The following is an 18,616-nucleotide window of genomic DNA, read 5'->3' on the forward strand; positions in this document are numbered from 1 at the left end:
CAGAGTACAGAGCTGCTAAGTACTGACTGAAAAAGGCCATCAGAACAGCCATGAGGCGGTACAGAGAGGAGCTGGATGGCTTCTATTCCACTGCTGGCCCTGAGCAGATGTGGCAAGGCCTGCAGCACATCACAGACTACAAGTCCACCACAAGCATCGGCATCTCCACAGACGGCCTGCCGGACAACCTCAACATCCTCTACAGCCGCTTTGAAAACCCCAACCACAACACAGAGGTGAATCACATACACACAATTAGACCTGCGACCACCCTCTCACTTCTCCCTCCCAGCAGTATCATCAGACCAGGTACGCTGAGCACTGAGAAGGATCAAGTCCCACAAGGCAGCCGGCCCGGACAACATCCCAGGGTGGGCCCTCAGAGCTTGTGCCAATGAGCTGGCTGATGTTCTCACCGCCATCTTCAATGTCTCCCTCAGCCAGACTACTTTCCCCACCTGCTTCAAGAACACAGCCATTGTCTCCCTCCCCAATAGGAGCCCACCCACCTGCCTGAATGACTACAGGCCAGTAGCACTCACTCTGATCATCATGAAGTGCTTTGAGAGAGCGATCCTAGCCTACATTCAGAACGACATCCTGGAAACTCTAGACCCTCTGCAATATGCATACCGGCCCAACAGGCCCACCTCAGACACAATAGCCGCGACCCTTCACTATCCCTCTCCCACCTAGAAAACAAAGACCTCTACATCAGGATAATCCTTATGGACTACAGCCTCACATTCAACACAGTCATACCCCTCAAACTGACACACAAATTATCCACCCTTGGTCTGCACCCCACCCTCTGTGACTGGCTTCTGGACTTCCTGACAGGCAGACCCAGTCTGTCAGGATGGGAAACAGAACCTCAGCCAGTATCATCATGAACACGGGCACTCCTCAGGGATGTGTCTTTCGCCCCATCCTCTACACCCTGTTCAACCACGACTGTGTCGCCTCCCATGAGGACAACATCATCCTAAAATTCACAGACGACACCACAGTGGTAGGACACATCACCCGCACAGATGAAACGGCCTACAGGATGGAGGTGGCCAGCCTGGTGAAGTGGTGTGAGGACAACAACCTCACCCTCAACACGGACAAGACCAAGGAGATGATAGTGGACATGAGGAAGGAAAGGAAACCTCATTAGCCACTTTTCCTCCAACATCTTGAGGTTTACAGGGTGACTAGTTTCAAATATCTGAGTGTTCACATAACCGAGGACTTCACCTGGTCTCTCGACACCACACAGACAGCCAGGAGGGCTCAACAGTGGCTGTACTTTCTGAGCAGGCTGAGGAGGTTTGGCATGTCACCCTCGATTCTCAGTAACTTCTACAGCTGCATTGTTGAGAGCATCCTGACCAGCTGCATCACTGTGTGGTACGGCAGCACCACTGCTCTGGACCGGAGACACTTGCAGTGAGTGGTAAAGACAGCAGAGACGATCACAAGAACCCCATTGTCTTTTCTGCAGAGCATCTGCCACCACAGAGTCCACAGAATAGCTGCCTCCATCACCAAGGACCATGCCCAACCCCAACATGGACTGTACACACTCCTTCCCTCCGGAGAGGGGTACAGGAGTGAAATGTAGAAAGACACGATTAACTCTTGAATCTTGAATCATCTTACACTCTGCCTTCAAGTGGCTACCCTCAAGTTGCAGACTCCCTTGCCCCGCCTGCAAAACCCAGAGAAGGGTAACCTTTGTTCCCAGAGTTGTCTAACTCCTCAATTCCCAGCAACTCTGCAAACCCCTCATCAGCCCCCACCTCCCGGAGTGTCAAGCCGCTAAAGATATATTCATTATAGAAATGCAGAGCGCGGCTTACTTACACAGTCTCTTACAATGGTACAATTTGCACAGTATGTATTATACCTATATTATATAGATATTCACCCATTCATTTAATGATGTTCATAAGTTGATGCTGCTACCCCTTGAGGCCCCCAATTGCCCCTGGGGACAAATAAAGATTCTGGTTATGATTCTAACAGAGACATGCGGCTTGAATTTGAAAAAAACCTTGCTTTATATTTAACCCTCATATTATGTTAAGGGTCAATTTGACCCATTTCACCCATTGACCCAATGGGTCAAATTGACCCTTAACATAATATGAGGGTTAAGGTGTTTTGGATAAAAACAGCTTCCCCAAGATTTTTTTCAATGTTTTATTCTATCCAACTTTCTCCTAGCTGCTGTTATGAGAATGTCTTTCCAACAGACCCCGTATGTCTCGAATGAATGCTCGAGGCTCTTACAGTTCCCTTCATTGAACAAGTGTTGATCTTTGGCAGATGGGGGGAAAGAGCGGTGGTCAATTGTGTTTCTGTCACCTTACTGTTTACTTAAGATCTTAAGATCAATGGAATGAATCTCATTAATGTATTCTCTCTTACTGAGAATGAATTACACTTCTGCCTAAGTTGCTGCTGTTTGTCTGTTGATTAAAACACTTTAAAGACACTTTAAACCATTTATTTAGAATTTAGAACCAGTATAGTAGTATAGTATAGTACATATTATAGTATAGTATTATAAACCATGTATTTAGAATTTAATATTGTCATTAACAGGGAGGAGAAGTCATAGTGATAAGACCAATTTGGCTCCCTTCTGATGTAAAAAAAAACAGAACAACATTTGAGAGGAACACAAATGGGGAAAAATTAACCATTTGTTGAAACAACTGGAAAAACATTTCAAGGGGCTTGACTGTATATCAGCTCTAGACTTAGTTGTATTGACAGTACAATATCCAAAACATATTTAACAAACAGAAGAGCAAAACTCAGAGTCAGCAGTTGGTCAGCCATGAAACATTGAGAAAGTATTTTACTCAATCAGATATCTCAGTCCTTTTCTCTCCTTCCTGGTTCATATTGTGATACTTTAGAATGACAGTGGAGTTCCTGCCCTGTTACGCCCCTTACAATTATACTCCACACTCCATGAATCAGCTTGGCAGCATGGGAGGATTCTGTATACTGTATGTATACAAGAGCAGGCCATTTTTGAACATTTTGAACATTGAACATTTTTGGGACTAGCGCAGCGGTTAGTGCTTGTGCTTCACAGCTAGAAGGTCCCGGGTTCGATTCCCGGGCCTGATGGGGCCTTTCTGTGTGGAGTTTGCATGGTATCCCCTTGTCTGTGTAGGTTTCCTCCGGGTACTCTGGTTTCCCCTACCACTAAAAACATGTACAGGGTGAATGAGAGTGTGTTTGTGAGTGCAACTGTGAGACAACGGATGCAAATTAGCCCATGGCTACAACCCGGAGTGGTTTGTTTACATCCTTGTCTCATGTGTGTTCATTAACATGCACTGTCCCAACCAAATAAATAGATTTAGATAGTTGGAGGTTTGAATGGCAACATTAATGATGAACAGGTCAGTGTTTCAAGGTGTTGGCTGGCCTGAGGGCAGATGGCAAAATGAAAATTTCTGGCATAAAAAAGCCTGAGTTTTGGGCATATCAAATATCCAGAGGTCAGAAGAAAAGTAAAAGAGGTGAAAAGAGCATCAGAAGCTCTTTCTGTGACTATTTAGATTGTCCATTTGACTTACCCTGTATACAGAACTCAAGGTCTTTTGGGTCTGTGACAGTACTGGCTGGCATCCGGTCAGGGACCTTCTTGCTCATGCGGCTGTAATTCCTTCTCTTCTTAGTCTTGCCCCAGAGGTTTGATCCACCATGCATACTGGGAATGTTGAGTACAGCAATACCCTCCAAGGAGGTGCTACTGAGATCCAAGATGATCCCATCACACTAAAGGTAAAAGAAGAGAGGGAACAAATTGGCAACACTTTATGGATTAACATATTCAAGCCCCTTCAAGGTGTGCGTCAGAGACCTGGTGTTCAATCTTAGCTGGGCTTTATGTCTAAAGGCATATGTCTGAGAAGGTCAAATTTAAAATCAAATCTTCTTTGATCATTTCTCTTCAACGTTATACAGTATTCACAAGAAGCGGCTTTAATGTGAGTGTCATGTATAGACACAAACAAAGACTCCAGCAAAATAGCGAAGCGGAAGTCAAGAAACTCTGGATATCAGGCACAGTTATGGTACAGGAGACACTTAAGTCTATTTAGCGGTTTACAGGTCACCTCCTGGCTACTGCAAGCTCAACCTACTTCTGCTGTGAGTGAAATGTCAAAAAGACCAATAGCAATCCAAGATAATGTCTAACTTTCTGCTTACAGACTGGTGTGTTAAAGGGGTTGATACTGATACAGGAAATACCAGTCAGTAAAATAGACTATTCAAATTTTAACTTTTTATTAGGTCATTTAGACTCATTTGCTTGAATGAGTATGTCAGTATTTTGTTCACACTGGGAATAAGGTAAGGTATTTAAAGGTAATGATTATTGATCCCATATTGTCAACTGAATTCCTTTTGATGATGTTCAAAAGAAGTAAGAATTATTATACATCTGCACCTTTTTTGATAAGCCTGGGGGGATGACATCAAAGAGACATTTCCTTCTAGGTCTTCAACCTGACACATTCTAATATGTGGGTAACATGGTCTAGCTTGAAAAAGGCACCTGTCAGTCAGCAGGATTTATATTGCTTAAATAGTCTTGTTTGAGGTGATAGCCAGAATCTTGCATGTTTGAATGAGCTGATAAGATATAGTAGAGCTTACTGAACTGGCACTATTGGGGCTTTGTAATCTGGTTGGACTATCTGCCAAATCATTAGTTTCCACTCTTTGGCCTTCAACTGGAGCCATGCAATTTAAAAGAGCCTTCCTTCACCTCAGGTGTGGAGGTTTGAGTCAATATCCGACTCTCTGAAGGCTAAGGACGTAAGTAAGAACAGTTTCAGTGGCAACGCACTCGCCATTGTTATTTGGGTATGGGTTCAAGGACGAATTGTTGTATCAGACAATGACTCGCATGTCTACGTGAAATGACGTGATTACCCTCAGGATCTTGCTGGAGGCAGGGTGTGAAGAGGCTTTTTGTGCTGTAAAGAGCTTTAATCAGGTCATGAGGGCGATGTACAGTGGTCACCTCTCGTCACAGTGCTTCCCCCGCTCCTGCTTTAAGCTTGATTTATACTACCGTTTCGGTTTAATTTGGACTTTGCGTTTCACGTTGTAGCCAAGATTTTTGGGCCAAAATCAAAAACCAATATGTTTTAAAATTTAATACAATAATGGTGGATGAGACAAAGTGAACTTCAAATGGATTTATTCAGAAACTTATACCAGGAGACCTAGATGACCAAATTTTCAGAACTTGTAATAATGCAAAATGTGACACAGACATCGGTCATTGGAGCCAAAAACAAGTTTCCCCATACACTTAGACCAAGATAGAAGAATATATGATTCACTTGATCTGATAACATTTGATAATCTATAAGAGCCTAAAAATGTTATTATGGTGTTTCCCATCAAGTGGCTAAGGGCCAAACCAATGTTAGCATTGAAAGTCTCTAGTATTCTGCTCTTCTGGCCCACAGTGGGGATGACTTATCCAAGACATTTAATGATTTTTCCTTCACATGTCTAGTATATGTACGTGGAAATTTATGCATGTGAAATTAGGCTGCATTGACTGATTTCACAGGAAGACACGTGTAGCTCAGTGGTAGAGCTCATGCTTCGCATGCGTGAGGTGCTGGGTTCAATCTCTGGCATCTCAACTGTAAGTCGCTTTAGATAAAAGCGTCTGCCAAATGGCTGTATTCTATTCAAAGTCAGAGCCACAGAGAGGGAGAGTTTGTGTGGAAATCAGAATGCTGACACATACATCATTTGATTGACCAGATATTGCAGTATTAAGTGATTGTCTGTGTCACAATGACACTTTATTACATTTCAAGCTGTACAGTAACCTGCAGCATATAAGCCTAACGTAGAAGTATACAAAAAATTATGTCCAAGAGGGATGTTTATACTCATAGACTATGTTGTGTTTCAGGATTTACCAGTTTTGTGAATCACTGCAGCCTGTACTCAAGGTTTATGCCATGTCTCTTTGCTGTATCTCATCAATTCTGCTTTTAGGAATAAGCATTTCACTACAACACTGTCAATTATAGTGCTGGTCTAGTACTGGTCTAGATACAAATACGGATCGAGTATCACCATTTTATTAAACTCAATAACTTATTTCTGCACTATCTCTCCTTTTACTCTACTTCTATTTATTCTTTTTTTCCTCCCACTCACAGCTCTCTTAATCCCCAAGGACAAATTTGACCATGCATACGGACCCATCCTTCATCCACTCGCATGCAGTTTTGGGGCATTTGGCTACAAAAGGGGTGTCAGGCCACAGCTGAACCTCCAGATCCAACATTGACACAAGAGCACAGAATAGTTTTATTACAATCTTATTATTAAAGTTATAGGCCACTCAGTAATCTGACTGAAATCAGGCCTATCTTAAGTAAATTATACATAAAACAAAGTTGTGGGTGACAATTTCACCCATATCACTTCAATATACACTACTGAATGTGACCATGGCTGACCTCGACCTCTATGCATTCGTTGAGTTTCTTGCAGGTAGCTGATATGGTCTCAGTCGTGCCGAATTCAAAGTACCAGAGCTTGTTCTTCATTCTGAGGAAAAACAAACAAACAAAAAACAGAGATTCACATGACTTTAACTAACACGTTATAAGTTCCCTCTTAGAAATGCATTGTCTGTCTGCCTGTCATTGTTAAGTTTTCTGGTGCAAGTGAAACACATACTGTCCGATGGTTGGAGTAGATCTTTAAAAAGTGACATCTTGGCAGAAAACTAAGGGTCATGTGACCAAAGAGATCAACACTACGCCAATGCAATTAATGTAGAGTAACCGGTGTAGGCAAATGTACTGGGTACTGATGTTAACCCAGTCAGTGTTTTAAACATCCATTCTGCTCTTGTCCTCTCTAACAGCAAAACACTGCATGCGTTATCGCTTTGAGAGAGCTCACGCCACAAGTTAAAACATCAACTGCCCCGTCTGCTGGGACACACTGTAAGACATTGCCGTGGACATTTGAAGGGATCCGGGTAAATATTAGGGGAAATACTATGATGATACTGGCTGAGGTTCTGTTTCCCATCCTGACAGACTGGGTCTGCCTGTCAGGAAGTCCAGCTTCACATTAAATACCACACAAGTCTGTCATAAAAACAACTATCTTCAGCCCTGAAGGCAGGCCATTTTTAGAGGTGACCTGGTGGATGTTTTTTGTTTTTGTCCGACTTTAATTTGTAAACAGGTGGGGGATACTGGATACAGGTCTCATATTAACTAAATCTAAGACTTTTATCAAAAAAGTGTACAGAGACCATATTGTAATCCTATTGAAACCTGGGAGGGTAAATGTGGCCCAAGTTTAGGGGTATTTGATGTCTCCTTTGAAAGAAATGTGGAAATAATATCCTGGCAGGTTAACCTCACCAACAAGAGCATCCAGTGTCCACTGCTGGCCATTTGCTGACAACAGAACCAGCGTATTGCCATAGATGTGTGACCCAGTTCAAGGCAATGGTACCAACACTTCCAATTTGCCTATTAGACATACAGTTGTACGTCAAAAAGGATTGAATGTCAAGTGCTCGTCGAGTGTTCGAGATAAACTGGCAATCTGGAAGAAGAGGTCATTGAACGATATCCGTCATGTTGTTTAAAGACCACACGAAAAAGATGCAAAACCCTGCATCAGTTTCATACAGACAATAGATGGCTTGCATGTGGACACACTGCTGATACTGAAAACACAGCTATTGACAAAATATTTCAGGGCAATGCGGGTATATCAGAGCCAAGGTTATGCATTATCATGATAAAGAGGAGATGAGAGATTGATAGATTGTGTTGAGAGGAGTGTGGTCGGGAGTGTGACCCTTTACAGTATTTCCAGATATTATACTGGGGCAGACACTAGGGGCAGTGCCTCTCATACCTAAAGGACTGTGAGCTGGGGGCATGGTTTACTTCTTGGGCGTTTCTGGGAAAAGATATTGCAAGTTAGTTTGGTAAAGTTCTTGAGGAATAATGTTTGAACTTGTCTTCGTCTCCATTATCTCTCCTTATCCTGCCACAACACTTTCTCATCCTTAAAGACGGGAGGCAATTTAATACACTATGTATAGAGCAGACCTGAGAGTATTAGAGTTATTAGCTGCTAGACGTATTTACTGACATGTTTTTGTACCTTCTAATTATTTTCCTGCCCCCCAGTTTTTTTATTTTTTTATTTGCCTTAACACCTCACTAGAAAGCGCTGCCTCAGTCAAATCAGGGGATTATGGCCATATTTGAGATCACGATTAGGAACAGTGGTGATTCTCGAAAAGGCAGGCTGCCTAACCTCATTATGCCTCTGCCACTTGAGACAGCCTGTAAAAAAAATGCAATTACCTCCCATTTTGCCTCTCTTATGGCCAGAGGCTCAACAGCCAAAGGTACTATTTTCATAGGCTTTACTTCCATTGCTTTGTTTGTTTTTTGTTTTTGTTTTTATTTTAATTTATCCACATTACAACGGATAAAATTATTTAAAAGTTATTTAACAGTCATATTGTGATTCGGTGGATATTTCTTGTTCAGATGATGCATAACTCTGAGGCTTGTAGGAGTGAGGAGAGGGTTATGGATTAAGGGGAGTTAACAACTAATGAAGTTCACCGCTTATGGTTTATCGCTTTAAAAATTAACAATTCAAAGACCAAGGAAAAAATGTGAGGGAGACTGATAAATAGTAAAGGGAATGATAATGAGGATGGTAAATCCATGTTGTTATAAAAACATGGCTCAGGAGTTTCAGATAAGCTTAAGGGCTTCAATCTTTGGAGCTGCCAACGCTGCCCTCTGTGCCCCTCCCACCTGGATACCCTTCCCCACAGATAAGCATCTAGACTAATCCCCAATATGAGGTGTGAACCTTTGACCTCCTTGCCCCCACCCACTCCTCACCCCCACCCTGCCTGCTGTAATTCTTTCATATCAGCTACTAGGGTTTTTCTATTGTGTCTGTTTTGTGGCTCCATGTCTTTCTACCATTATAACCCATGTGGCCTGTTGATACGTTTGTGTCTATTTTTGACTGTTTTTGAGTGTGTGTGTGTGTGTGTGTGTGTATGTGTGTGTGTGTGTGTGTGTGTGTGTGTGTGTGTGTGTGTATGTGTGTGTGTGTGTGTAATGTGTATATAATTTTTATTGCATATTTTCGGCTGTGGGTTTAGCTTCTGAATCAATTTATCTATTTTTTTTCCACTTGCATAAGCTTGCAGAATGTGCCACAACTCCTGACTTATCCAACTTTTTTATTCATTACAACGTCAAGAGTTGTTAAACTCAAAGCTCACAAAATGTTTTGGCAAGTGTAGCTTCCAAACAATGTGTAATCGCAAATAAAAGATTCTCCAAAAATAGTACTTCATGAGTAATTAACTTCTGGACAGTTGTACCAACAAAACACTCCGGGCAGAATAATAGGGAACAAAGGGAGGGTTGTTTTCACTGTTGTGTAACAGCCTTTGAAAAAAGATAGTGGTCGGTCACTGTGTGTGCAGGAAGTCATGATTTCGATATAACTTTTTTTGGAAATACAATGTTTTGTCGTGAATTAATAGGTAATTTTCATCTCCCCTATTTAAATTTACTAAACCCCCTAAATTTAGGGAAGTAGGACAGAGGCTAGCAGGGCTTGATATCTGACACTTTCCAGTCCAAAAATGTTCTAACATTCAATGACCCTTTCTTTCGGCGGCGTAGAAAGACAAGTAATAGCGACTTTATCTACAAACAAGAAGCAAGTAAGCATGCATAAGATTTTTAAAGAACAGGTAGTGCAGAAGCCTATTGTCTTTGGCAAATTAATTAGTTCATAGACCAGGATGCAAAGGTAGATCAAGTGTGAGATGTAAACATAGTGATCATGTGCAACAAGTGACATCACAATTAAATGTCCATTAGAAGCAACTTGTGCTTTCCTGGGCTCTCCTGAGGTGTCATTCTCGGATGGACCATGTTTTACAGCAAAACCTTACTTCACCACTTATCTTACTCTGAATGGGGCTGAAAAAATGAGAATAACATTACTGACATGAAGAACCTTTTATTTAAAAGCCCTATAAGTTATAATTCCCATTTTCAACTGATATGGTCTCTGCCAATCGGCTATTAGAAATTATGAAAGATTACAGACTGTAATTATTGTAAAAAGTGTTTAATTTGTCTATGTTCTGTTTAAGACATAGTTCCCAGAAACCTATTGTCGGTGCTTAAAAGTGACCTAGATATTCAGGATTAGTATTTTTCATCATTTCTGATGAAAAACCCACTTCACTTCATTTTTCCTTGTTATCAGCTGGGCTGTTGGTGATGTGAGGTATTTGTGCCCCAAAGGTATTGTTCCCCAAAGTAGTTCTTCCTAAGTAGCAGTGATTTTGATTCAAATGTGTAATAACATGAACTTGTGTTGTAAAGTGTTTATAATCTTAACAAAAAAATCTGCTACAGAATGATCTTGTATCGTTTCTACACTGATTGGTGTCATTTGATTTTATTACCACTTGCAGGTACAGAAAGCCTCTATATATGAGGATGAAAAGTCAGTATTGAATTGTAGAGGACTTGAAATGTAATACCCTCCTGTGAGGACTCTTGGTCACAAAAGGGTTGGTTAATCAGACATAACAGCTGACGCTTATTCTTCTCCCTGCACATGTAAAGTCTATTGATACTTAATTTGCACTCAAATTGCTCTAATTCTTGCACCCGCACTTTTTGAGTTGCTTACCAAGCTGCACTGAAACATCTTATTAGTTGGTGTCTTTGGTAGTTGTGTGAGAGAGGAGGGATACAGAGTATAGGGTTAGATGGAGATGGTTGATTCCCTGTGGTGCCCCCTGAGGGGAAAAGCTGAAAGGACAGGAAGAAGTCTTAAATTGTTTAGTAATCTTATTGTTAATGCTACTTGATAATGTATCAAATTTGACCAGGTTGATTAGACAAGTGTGTGTAGGATTAGTGGGATAGATAAAAAAATCAATTAATGCTTTTAATTGTGCAGCTTATCTTCGCATGGAAATTCTTCTTCTTCTTCTGCTTCTTCTTCTTCTTCTTCTTCTTCTTCTTCTTCTTCTTCTTCTTCTTCTTCTTCTTCTTCTTCTTCTTCTTCTTCTTCTTCTTTTCCTTTCGGCTTTTCCCTTCAGGGGTCGCCACAGCAAATCAACCTTCTCCATTTAACCCTATTCTCTGTATCCTTGTCTCACACACCAACTTTCAGTCCTTTCCTTTCCAGCGCATACCCCCCACCTTTCTAGATTTCCCTCAACCTGTTCCCTGCTCTCACTACAGATCGCAAACATCATAGTCCATGGAGATTCCTGTCTAACCTCATCTGTCAGCCTGTCCATCACCACTGCAAACAAGAAGGGGCTCAGAGCTGAACCATGATGGAGTCTAACCTCCACCTTGAACTTTACTGTTACCCCTACAGAAACACTGTACCACTGTCTCACAGCTGGCATACATGTCTTTCACCAGTCTAACATACTTCTCTGCCACTCCAGATTTCCTCATACAATACCAGAGCTCATCTCTTGGCACCCTGTCATATGTTTTTTCTAGGTCTACAAAAACACAATGCAGCTCCACCTTGTGTTCTCTATATTTCTCTATTAGCATTCTCAAAGCAAATACCCCATCTGTACTATTCTTTCTTGGCATGAAGCCAGACTGCTGTTCACAAATTCTGCCTTTTGCTCTCAGTTTAGTTTCCACTACTCTTTCCCATAACTTCATTGTATGGCTCATCAACGTTTTCCCTCTATAGTTGTTGCAATTCTGCACATCCCCCTTATCCACAGGTATATCATCAGGACCAACTGCCTTTCCCCTCCTCATCCTCTTCAATGCCTTCTTCACTTCACTTTTACTAATCTCTGCTACTTTGTGGTCTACAATAGTCCCCTCTTCTACCCTAGCCTCTTTTTCATTTTCCACATTCATCAGCTCTTCAAAGTACTCTTTCCACCTTCCCATTACTCGTCTAGCATCTGTCAAAACATTTCCCTCTCTACCCTTAATCACCCAGACCTGTTGTCCATCCTTCCCATCTTTATCTCTCTGTTTTGCCAACCCGTGGCAAAACAGTGGTACTGATCATTCTCTACCTCCTTACTGTCCAACCGAGCATACAAATCATCATACACCCTTTGTTTTGCCTTAGCTATCTCTATCTATACCTTACGTTGTATCTCCCTGTGCATCTGTCCGTTCTCTTCAGTCATCTCAGTATCCTACTTCTTCTTTGCTAACCGCTCTCTCCATAATCACTCCTGCTCTTCCTCATTCCACCAACAAATCTCCTTATCTACTTTCCTTCCAGATGACACACCAAGTACTCTTCTACCTGTCTCCCTGATGACACTAGCTGTTGTTGTCCAATCATCTAGAACCTCTCCCTGACCACCCAGAGCCTTTCTCAACTCCTCCCTAAAAGCCATACATCACTCCTCCCTTTTCAGCTTCCACCACTTTGTCCTCTGCTCTGCCTTTGTCCTTTTGATCATTCTTGTTAGCAGAGCCATCCTTCAACCCAGCATCCTATCCTGTCTGGTTACATTTCACCTACAACTACTTTGCAGTCACTGATCTCTTTAAGGTTACCTTGTCTATTTAAGATGCAGTCTACCAGTGACGTGCAGTCAGTAGAGGCAGGGGAGGCCGGGCCTCACCTGTCATCACGGAAAGAAAAAAATGCAAAATGAAAAAATAAATTAAATGGTTATATTTATTCCGTGATTTGTACTCTAAAGCTATTTTCCACGTAGCTTCACCATTTTGAGTTATTTTTTTTCAAAATCGCTAAAAAAAAATCACATTTACCGCTCGCATGTGAAGAAGAGATGCGCGGTGACGCAGCAACCAGCTGAGCCCACTATGGATTGCGCAATGATTCTGCTAACTGTGCTAGTCTGGTATGCATTGAGACCATATTGCTGTCTCTGTGGACGTCACTATTAAAAAAAAAACACTTTTAATATATGAACGCAATTTCCATAATTTAGCTGATGATTATGTTTTTCGTCAACATCTGTAACGTGTTTCTCGTGTTTCTAGTAATCATAAAACAACCGAGAAGAGGCTTTAAGTGAGGCACGCAGTGACGGTGCCTCATGGTGGGGGGCACCGTTGATCCCAGGGATCCTTCTTTCTACTCAGCAACAGAATAATAGAATTAGCAATAGCAAGCCACAGTAAACAGTTAGCAAGTCAAGTGCAGCAATCCAGCTATTTTTTGCCAATCTCATCGGGCTGTATAGCTCACAAATGGTGAGGGATGAATGTAAATCTCCTGGGCAGCTTCTCAACTTTTTGGCTCAGAAGGATCTCATTCAAACTTTTCCGAGGCTACAAAGTTGCTCCGACCGGTTGTCACCATTCCGGCTACAGCAACATCGGCGGAGCGCTCAGTCTCGGCACCGAAAAGACTCAAAACATACAGTCGGAAAAGGACAGATCAAGGACGACTGTCGTCACTGACAGTGATTGGCATTGAGACAGAGAGACTTTTAAAACTGAAGAAAGAAATGGAAGACTTCCACTAGCAAGTTGTCAATGCTTCAGAATGAGCGGTGCATGGACTTCATGTGTAAGTAAAGGTAAGAGATAATAAGGTTTTTCATATGTGCTTTTTTCTGTGCTACAGTTTGTATATGTAAAGAATGCTGATATATTTTAAACAAAACACATCAACTGCTGCCAATAAAATGGTGAATAAGCTACTCTGTAGGGTTCATATGTTTGTAAATCTGACTGTGATGACATCAGTGCCTCACCAGCCATGAACCTCACTGCACGTCACTGCAGTCTACCTACGTGCTCCTACCCCTGCTCTTATAAATTACCCTATGTTCCTGTCTTTTCTGGAAAAAGTGTTCATTACAACCATTTCCATCCTTTTAGCAAAATCTACCACCATCTGCCCATCACTTCTTCATCCCCTCTATTGCCTGCACCAACATGCCCATTGAATTACCTCTCTCTCATCTCTGGAGATATTCTGCATCACTTCATCTATCTCATTCCAGAACTGTGAGGCATAGCCTCGAACAACATTGAGCATGACACCTTCAATTTCCAATTTCAGACTCATAAGTCTATCTGACATTCTTTTCACCTCCAGAACATTCCTATGAAACTCCTCCATCAAGACAACTCCTACTCCATTTCTCTTCTTGTCAGTACCATGGTAGTACAACTTAAAGCCTGCTCCTAAGCTTCTGGCCTCACTACCTTTCCACCTGGTCTCCTGGTTACACAGTATATGCACCTTCCTTCTCTGTATCATGTTGACCAACTCTCCACCTTTCCCTGTCATAGTCCTTATATTCAAAGTCCCTACTTTTTCTTGCCTTTCCTCTTCTCTCTCTGCTTCCGAACATGCTTTCCTCCTCTCCTTTGACCTTCAGTAACACATTTTCCATTGGTTCCCTGGAGGTCATCGGTACCAATGGTGGTCGCCATTTTAAACTCACAAATTAATAATGATTGCTTAATCTTATCTCCCTATTAGTGTATTAAGTGTCACATTATTTTGATGTTATTATCATTATCGTTTTCTTTGAAACGTAGACTCATTCTATATAATTCTCACTCTTTGCATGAGAAGTCATGGTTCCTGACATGTGACCAGAGCAGCCAGGATTCATGGAAACACCAATTCTGAGCGAGCCGTGATAGGGTAGTAGTTCCTGCTGTGAGATGTCATAAGCACCTGGGTTTTGGGCCCCTGGTCTGGCGACTTTGACCATTAGCTGTGGATCTGATCAGGCTGAAGTGTTGGGGAAAGCGGGGGGTAGAATGTGTGGGATCCATCATCTTGTCACACAGAGAAAAACTGCTTGTTTCCCACAATGACTCCTTTCAATTTAATCTGCTGTAAAGAGGATGGAACCTGCCAAGCCATCAGTCAGCCTACAATAGAACAGTTGTAGTCGTCCATCAGCTGCCTAGTGCTCTGTGAAAGCAAGGAAGAAGAAAATTCACAGAAAAAAAACAATAACCGACCCAGTGCTGGCTTACTGTAAATAGTGTAGATTAGAGTGTCTGTGTTATTTTGAGATTGGGTAGGTGTCAGTTCATATTTTGTGAGCATTTTTGCTTGGAGCTGAGCCATGAGGGTCTCAAAAACAGCAATCATCAGACGGTAAACTGAAGCAACGAGGTCTTGAGGCTTCGATTTTATTTTTTATTTTTTCAAAGAATGTGAGCTTCATGTTTCCATAAATGCTTTACATCTTTGTACTCTGTCTCCCTACATCCCTGCTCTTTCATACATTAAACAGCAACCAGAGTTTTTTTTTTCAACTTTACCACCATCTCTTCCTTCTGCCTGTGAGGCTAGAAATAAGTATGGAACTGGAGATGGAGTCTCTGCCATTAATTATTGAATTGCAAAGAGTAAACAAGCAAACTGTCCTTCTTTCTCGTTGGTTGGATGCAATCCAAGTGTGGTGGGGGAGAGCAGCGGCTAGCTTGTCATTAATGTTAAATATGACTTAAAAATATGACATCAGTCCGAGACTCGATGATAAAAGGGTTCATTGGTCATTCCCAGACATATTGAGAAAAGAATATGTTTTTGTGCTGCTGAACATGTAGAGATTTTGCACCTCTTAAAGCTCACTTAAGGGAACCACAGCACTGCATATCATGAATATGACTAGTTACAAAAAGCTGAGGGTTTACTGTTTTGCTATTTTATCATTTAGATGAGTTATTAGTCTTTTGTCTGGTTGGATGTTACTCCATCTAACCTGTATGCACAATCCAGTGACCTCATGTCCTCTGACCGATCTTAAGCTCACAGACCTTTATGTATCAAAAAAGCTACATTAGCAAACTATTGACTTCCCACATTTAATAATTAACTTGCTCCACACCAAACCACCACAGAGGAGGAAATACACATCTCGTCTTTTTGTAAATAATTTCAGTGGGGACTGTGTGGAATTGGAGAATGTAAACAACAACTCTGGATATAAAGTTTTGTATGCTGTCTCACTGTTTGCTGTCTGTGCTGTGCTAAAATGAAAGTGGCAGAATTTATGAAAATAAAAGCAAGCACACAGCGGTTTTCTTTTCTTTTTCCTGAAAGCTGTAGATAATTGAGATGGAGTCTAGTGTATCTCCCAAGCCAACTAACTGTGAAGGACAGAATACAAACTTTGAAAGAAACACCTGTACCTCACATCAGCCATAAATATACCATCAGTCATTGCAAGTTTTCTAGTCCCTCTGCTCTTCTTCCTCGAACCCCCCCTACAATCACTCAGATTACAGCCTCCTTCCTCCCCCTTTCCACCTGCTGGCAAACTGGAAATCGACCTCAGCCTGCCATCATGAAACGACACCTAAGTTCCTTGTATGTGCTATACATTGAGAAGAGAAGAATCTTTCTAGAGGGACTCTGAGCAAGCAAACACAAGTATTTTTGTCGAAGCTGTAAGAAAGAAATATGACACCAGCACCCACAGGCTGTGATAAAGCCTTATGTGGCTAAAAATCCCAAGAGGCCCTTAGACAGTGTAACACATTTCTTTTCTATTCGTGAATTGAATCTTTTTTTATTTCGATGGTTAACTGTTTCTTCATCCTTTTTCATTTCATCAATCTTTACACAAACCTTACTTTATAATTCCAGTAAAATCTTAGCTTTAACTTTACGCTTAAGACGTGAGACTGGCAGTAAAAATAAAAAAAAAAGATTATTCATTGGATCATTTTCGGATTTCAAACTGACTGAGTTTTGTGATAAGTTTGGATGGCACCTCACAGCAAAAAAGTCCCTGGCTCAGTTCCAGAGAGGGACCTTCCTGTGTGTTTTCCCAGTGTCTCCGAGGGTTTCTTCCCACAGTCCAAAAACATCCAGCAGCGTAAGTGGAAACCATAAATTGCCCAGATGTGTTACTGGGAGGAAGAACGGTCATATGTCTCTGTATGTGCCCCTGTAATCAACTGGCAAACAGTACGGATAGTGAATGAATGAATAACCCATATATTTCCAGGGTTATTTGTTTATATGTGTACGTTGAATCTAGTCATTATCAGTCAAAATTCTTAATTGAAGGAAATATAACTTTTTTCAAACACTAACAGAAATCACATAAACAGCTCGATTAATATGATGGATGAAAAATTCTTATCTGTAATATTCAGTTGACAATTCTTTAGAATGGGACACCAAAGCATTGGTCATCTAGATTTTTAGGTAACTCAACATCTGTCTGTTGTCTGTCTGTCTTGGATGATTGTCCATCTGCTTATGGCTGAATTGCATGCATGTCAGTGAAACACCATTCATGTTTTAATGCTTTCATCAAATTCACTCCTTGAAATTTATTGTCCCTTTAGGGATATATTAATAAAACTTTTTTAGGTTTTCAGTTTGTTCATGTAAGCTATAACTATTGGGTGAATCACAATGGATGAAGATTTGAAAAAAAAAAACTTGAATATTTTGGGTCATCAACACATTTTAAGACTTGTTAAAGGTTTGATGGTCAACGTGTTGATAAATGTGTTAGAGCCGTGAACTGCAGTATGGATAATGAAAATAATGAACTGATATTGATTCTTAGTTTTTGTTAATATTATTGTTATTTTGTCTTTGTTTACTCTTTTTATTGATTGATTTATTGTTGGCGATGACACACTCCTCTAGATTATATAAACCTCCCTGTGAGGGAAGAGAGGAGTGAGTAGGTCGCTGTAATTCTAGTTGATAACAAATTAGACATTCTGATCACTGTTATTTTCTATGATATAATATTCTTGAGTATGTTATCTTTTTCTTTGGCAATGAAACTATGAAATGGACATCTTTGAGCTCAGCGAATCTTTTGGTGGCGCGCCCTACACTTTACAAGACCCTTTTCAGCTTCTCGACGACTTCACACTTCACTACCTTTTGTCAACAAATAAAAAGGTATTGGGCCACATCACTGCGCATTGGATCAAAGATCAAACCAGCGCTGAGAGAATCTGGGCCATCAGACCGAAGCATTGAATGATGAAGTAGCTGTTTTATAGCCTATATTGAGAGACATAGGTAAAGCCAAGCCAAGTCTATGTGCCTGTGCATTAACACAGCTTGGAAGTAAGCCATGGGAGGGTAATAGTGTACTCTGAACTGTTGTTTTGTCCATTTGGGATGAGTAACTGGTTACTGGTTGGTAGTTGTTTCCCCCCGAGCGCTCTGACATTTCCCCGACTATTTGCACTGCTCTGTGCTAACAATAAGGATGTCCATTCTGCCTGGTAATGCTCTGTGATGTAAATGTGATGTTTGTTGGAGGTAAATCCTTTACTGCTGTGAAATGCACTAATATCATTATAGAAGTTTGAAAACCGAATGGGAAAACAAGAAATCATCTTGGCATTTCAAGTGATGAAATGAATCACCAGCATTCAGGCACACTTATGGCTGGTGATCCCTGGTAAATGCATCCTCCATTAGTCGATACTGATGCTTTGCAAGGTAATATTATACTAGAAGACTGCATCTCAAATACAGAACACTAAGTCAAGACATTCAGATTGTATGAACTCCTATTTGAAAG

At 41.1% G+C, this 18,616-nt stretch overlaps 1 protein-coding gene across 8 annotated transcripts in view; it reads right to left on the minus strand.

Annotated features, from left to right (window-relative positions):
• Positions 1-18,616, minus strand: part of dgkg (diacylglycerol kinase, gamma) — a 112,266-nt gene that overhangs the window by 28,181 nt on the left and 65,469 nt on the right. For all 8 annotated transcript variants that reach the window (XR_015106009.1, XM_086144789.1, XM_086144787.1 and 5 more), the window contains 2 exons: positions 6,516-6,606; positions 3,588-3,789 (listed from right to left, as the gene is read on the minus strand). Coding sequence is in view for 7 of the 8 variants with exons in the window: in XM_086144789.1 (XP_086000915.1) it covers positions 3,588-3,789; positions 6,516-6,606 (293 nt within the window). In the remaining variant the exon portion in view is untranslated. The remainder of the gene's footprint in view (positions 1-3,587; positions 3,790-6,515; positions 6,607-18,616) is intronic.

The sequence above is a fragment of the Fistularia commersonii genome, chromosome 4 (genome assembly GCF_037954325.1).
Source record: "Fistularia commersonii isolate RoL2024-O1a breed Wild chromosome 4, RoL_Fcom_v1.0, whole genome shotgun sequence".
Taxonomy (NCBI): Eukaryota; Metazoa; Chordata; class Actinopteri; order Syngnathiformes; family Fistulariidae; genus Fistularia; species Fistularia commersonii.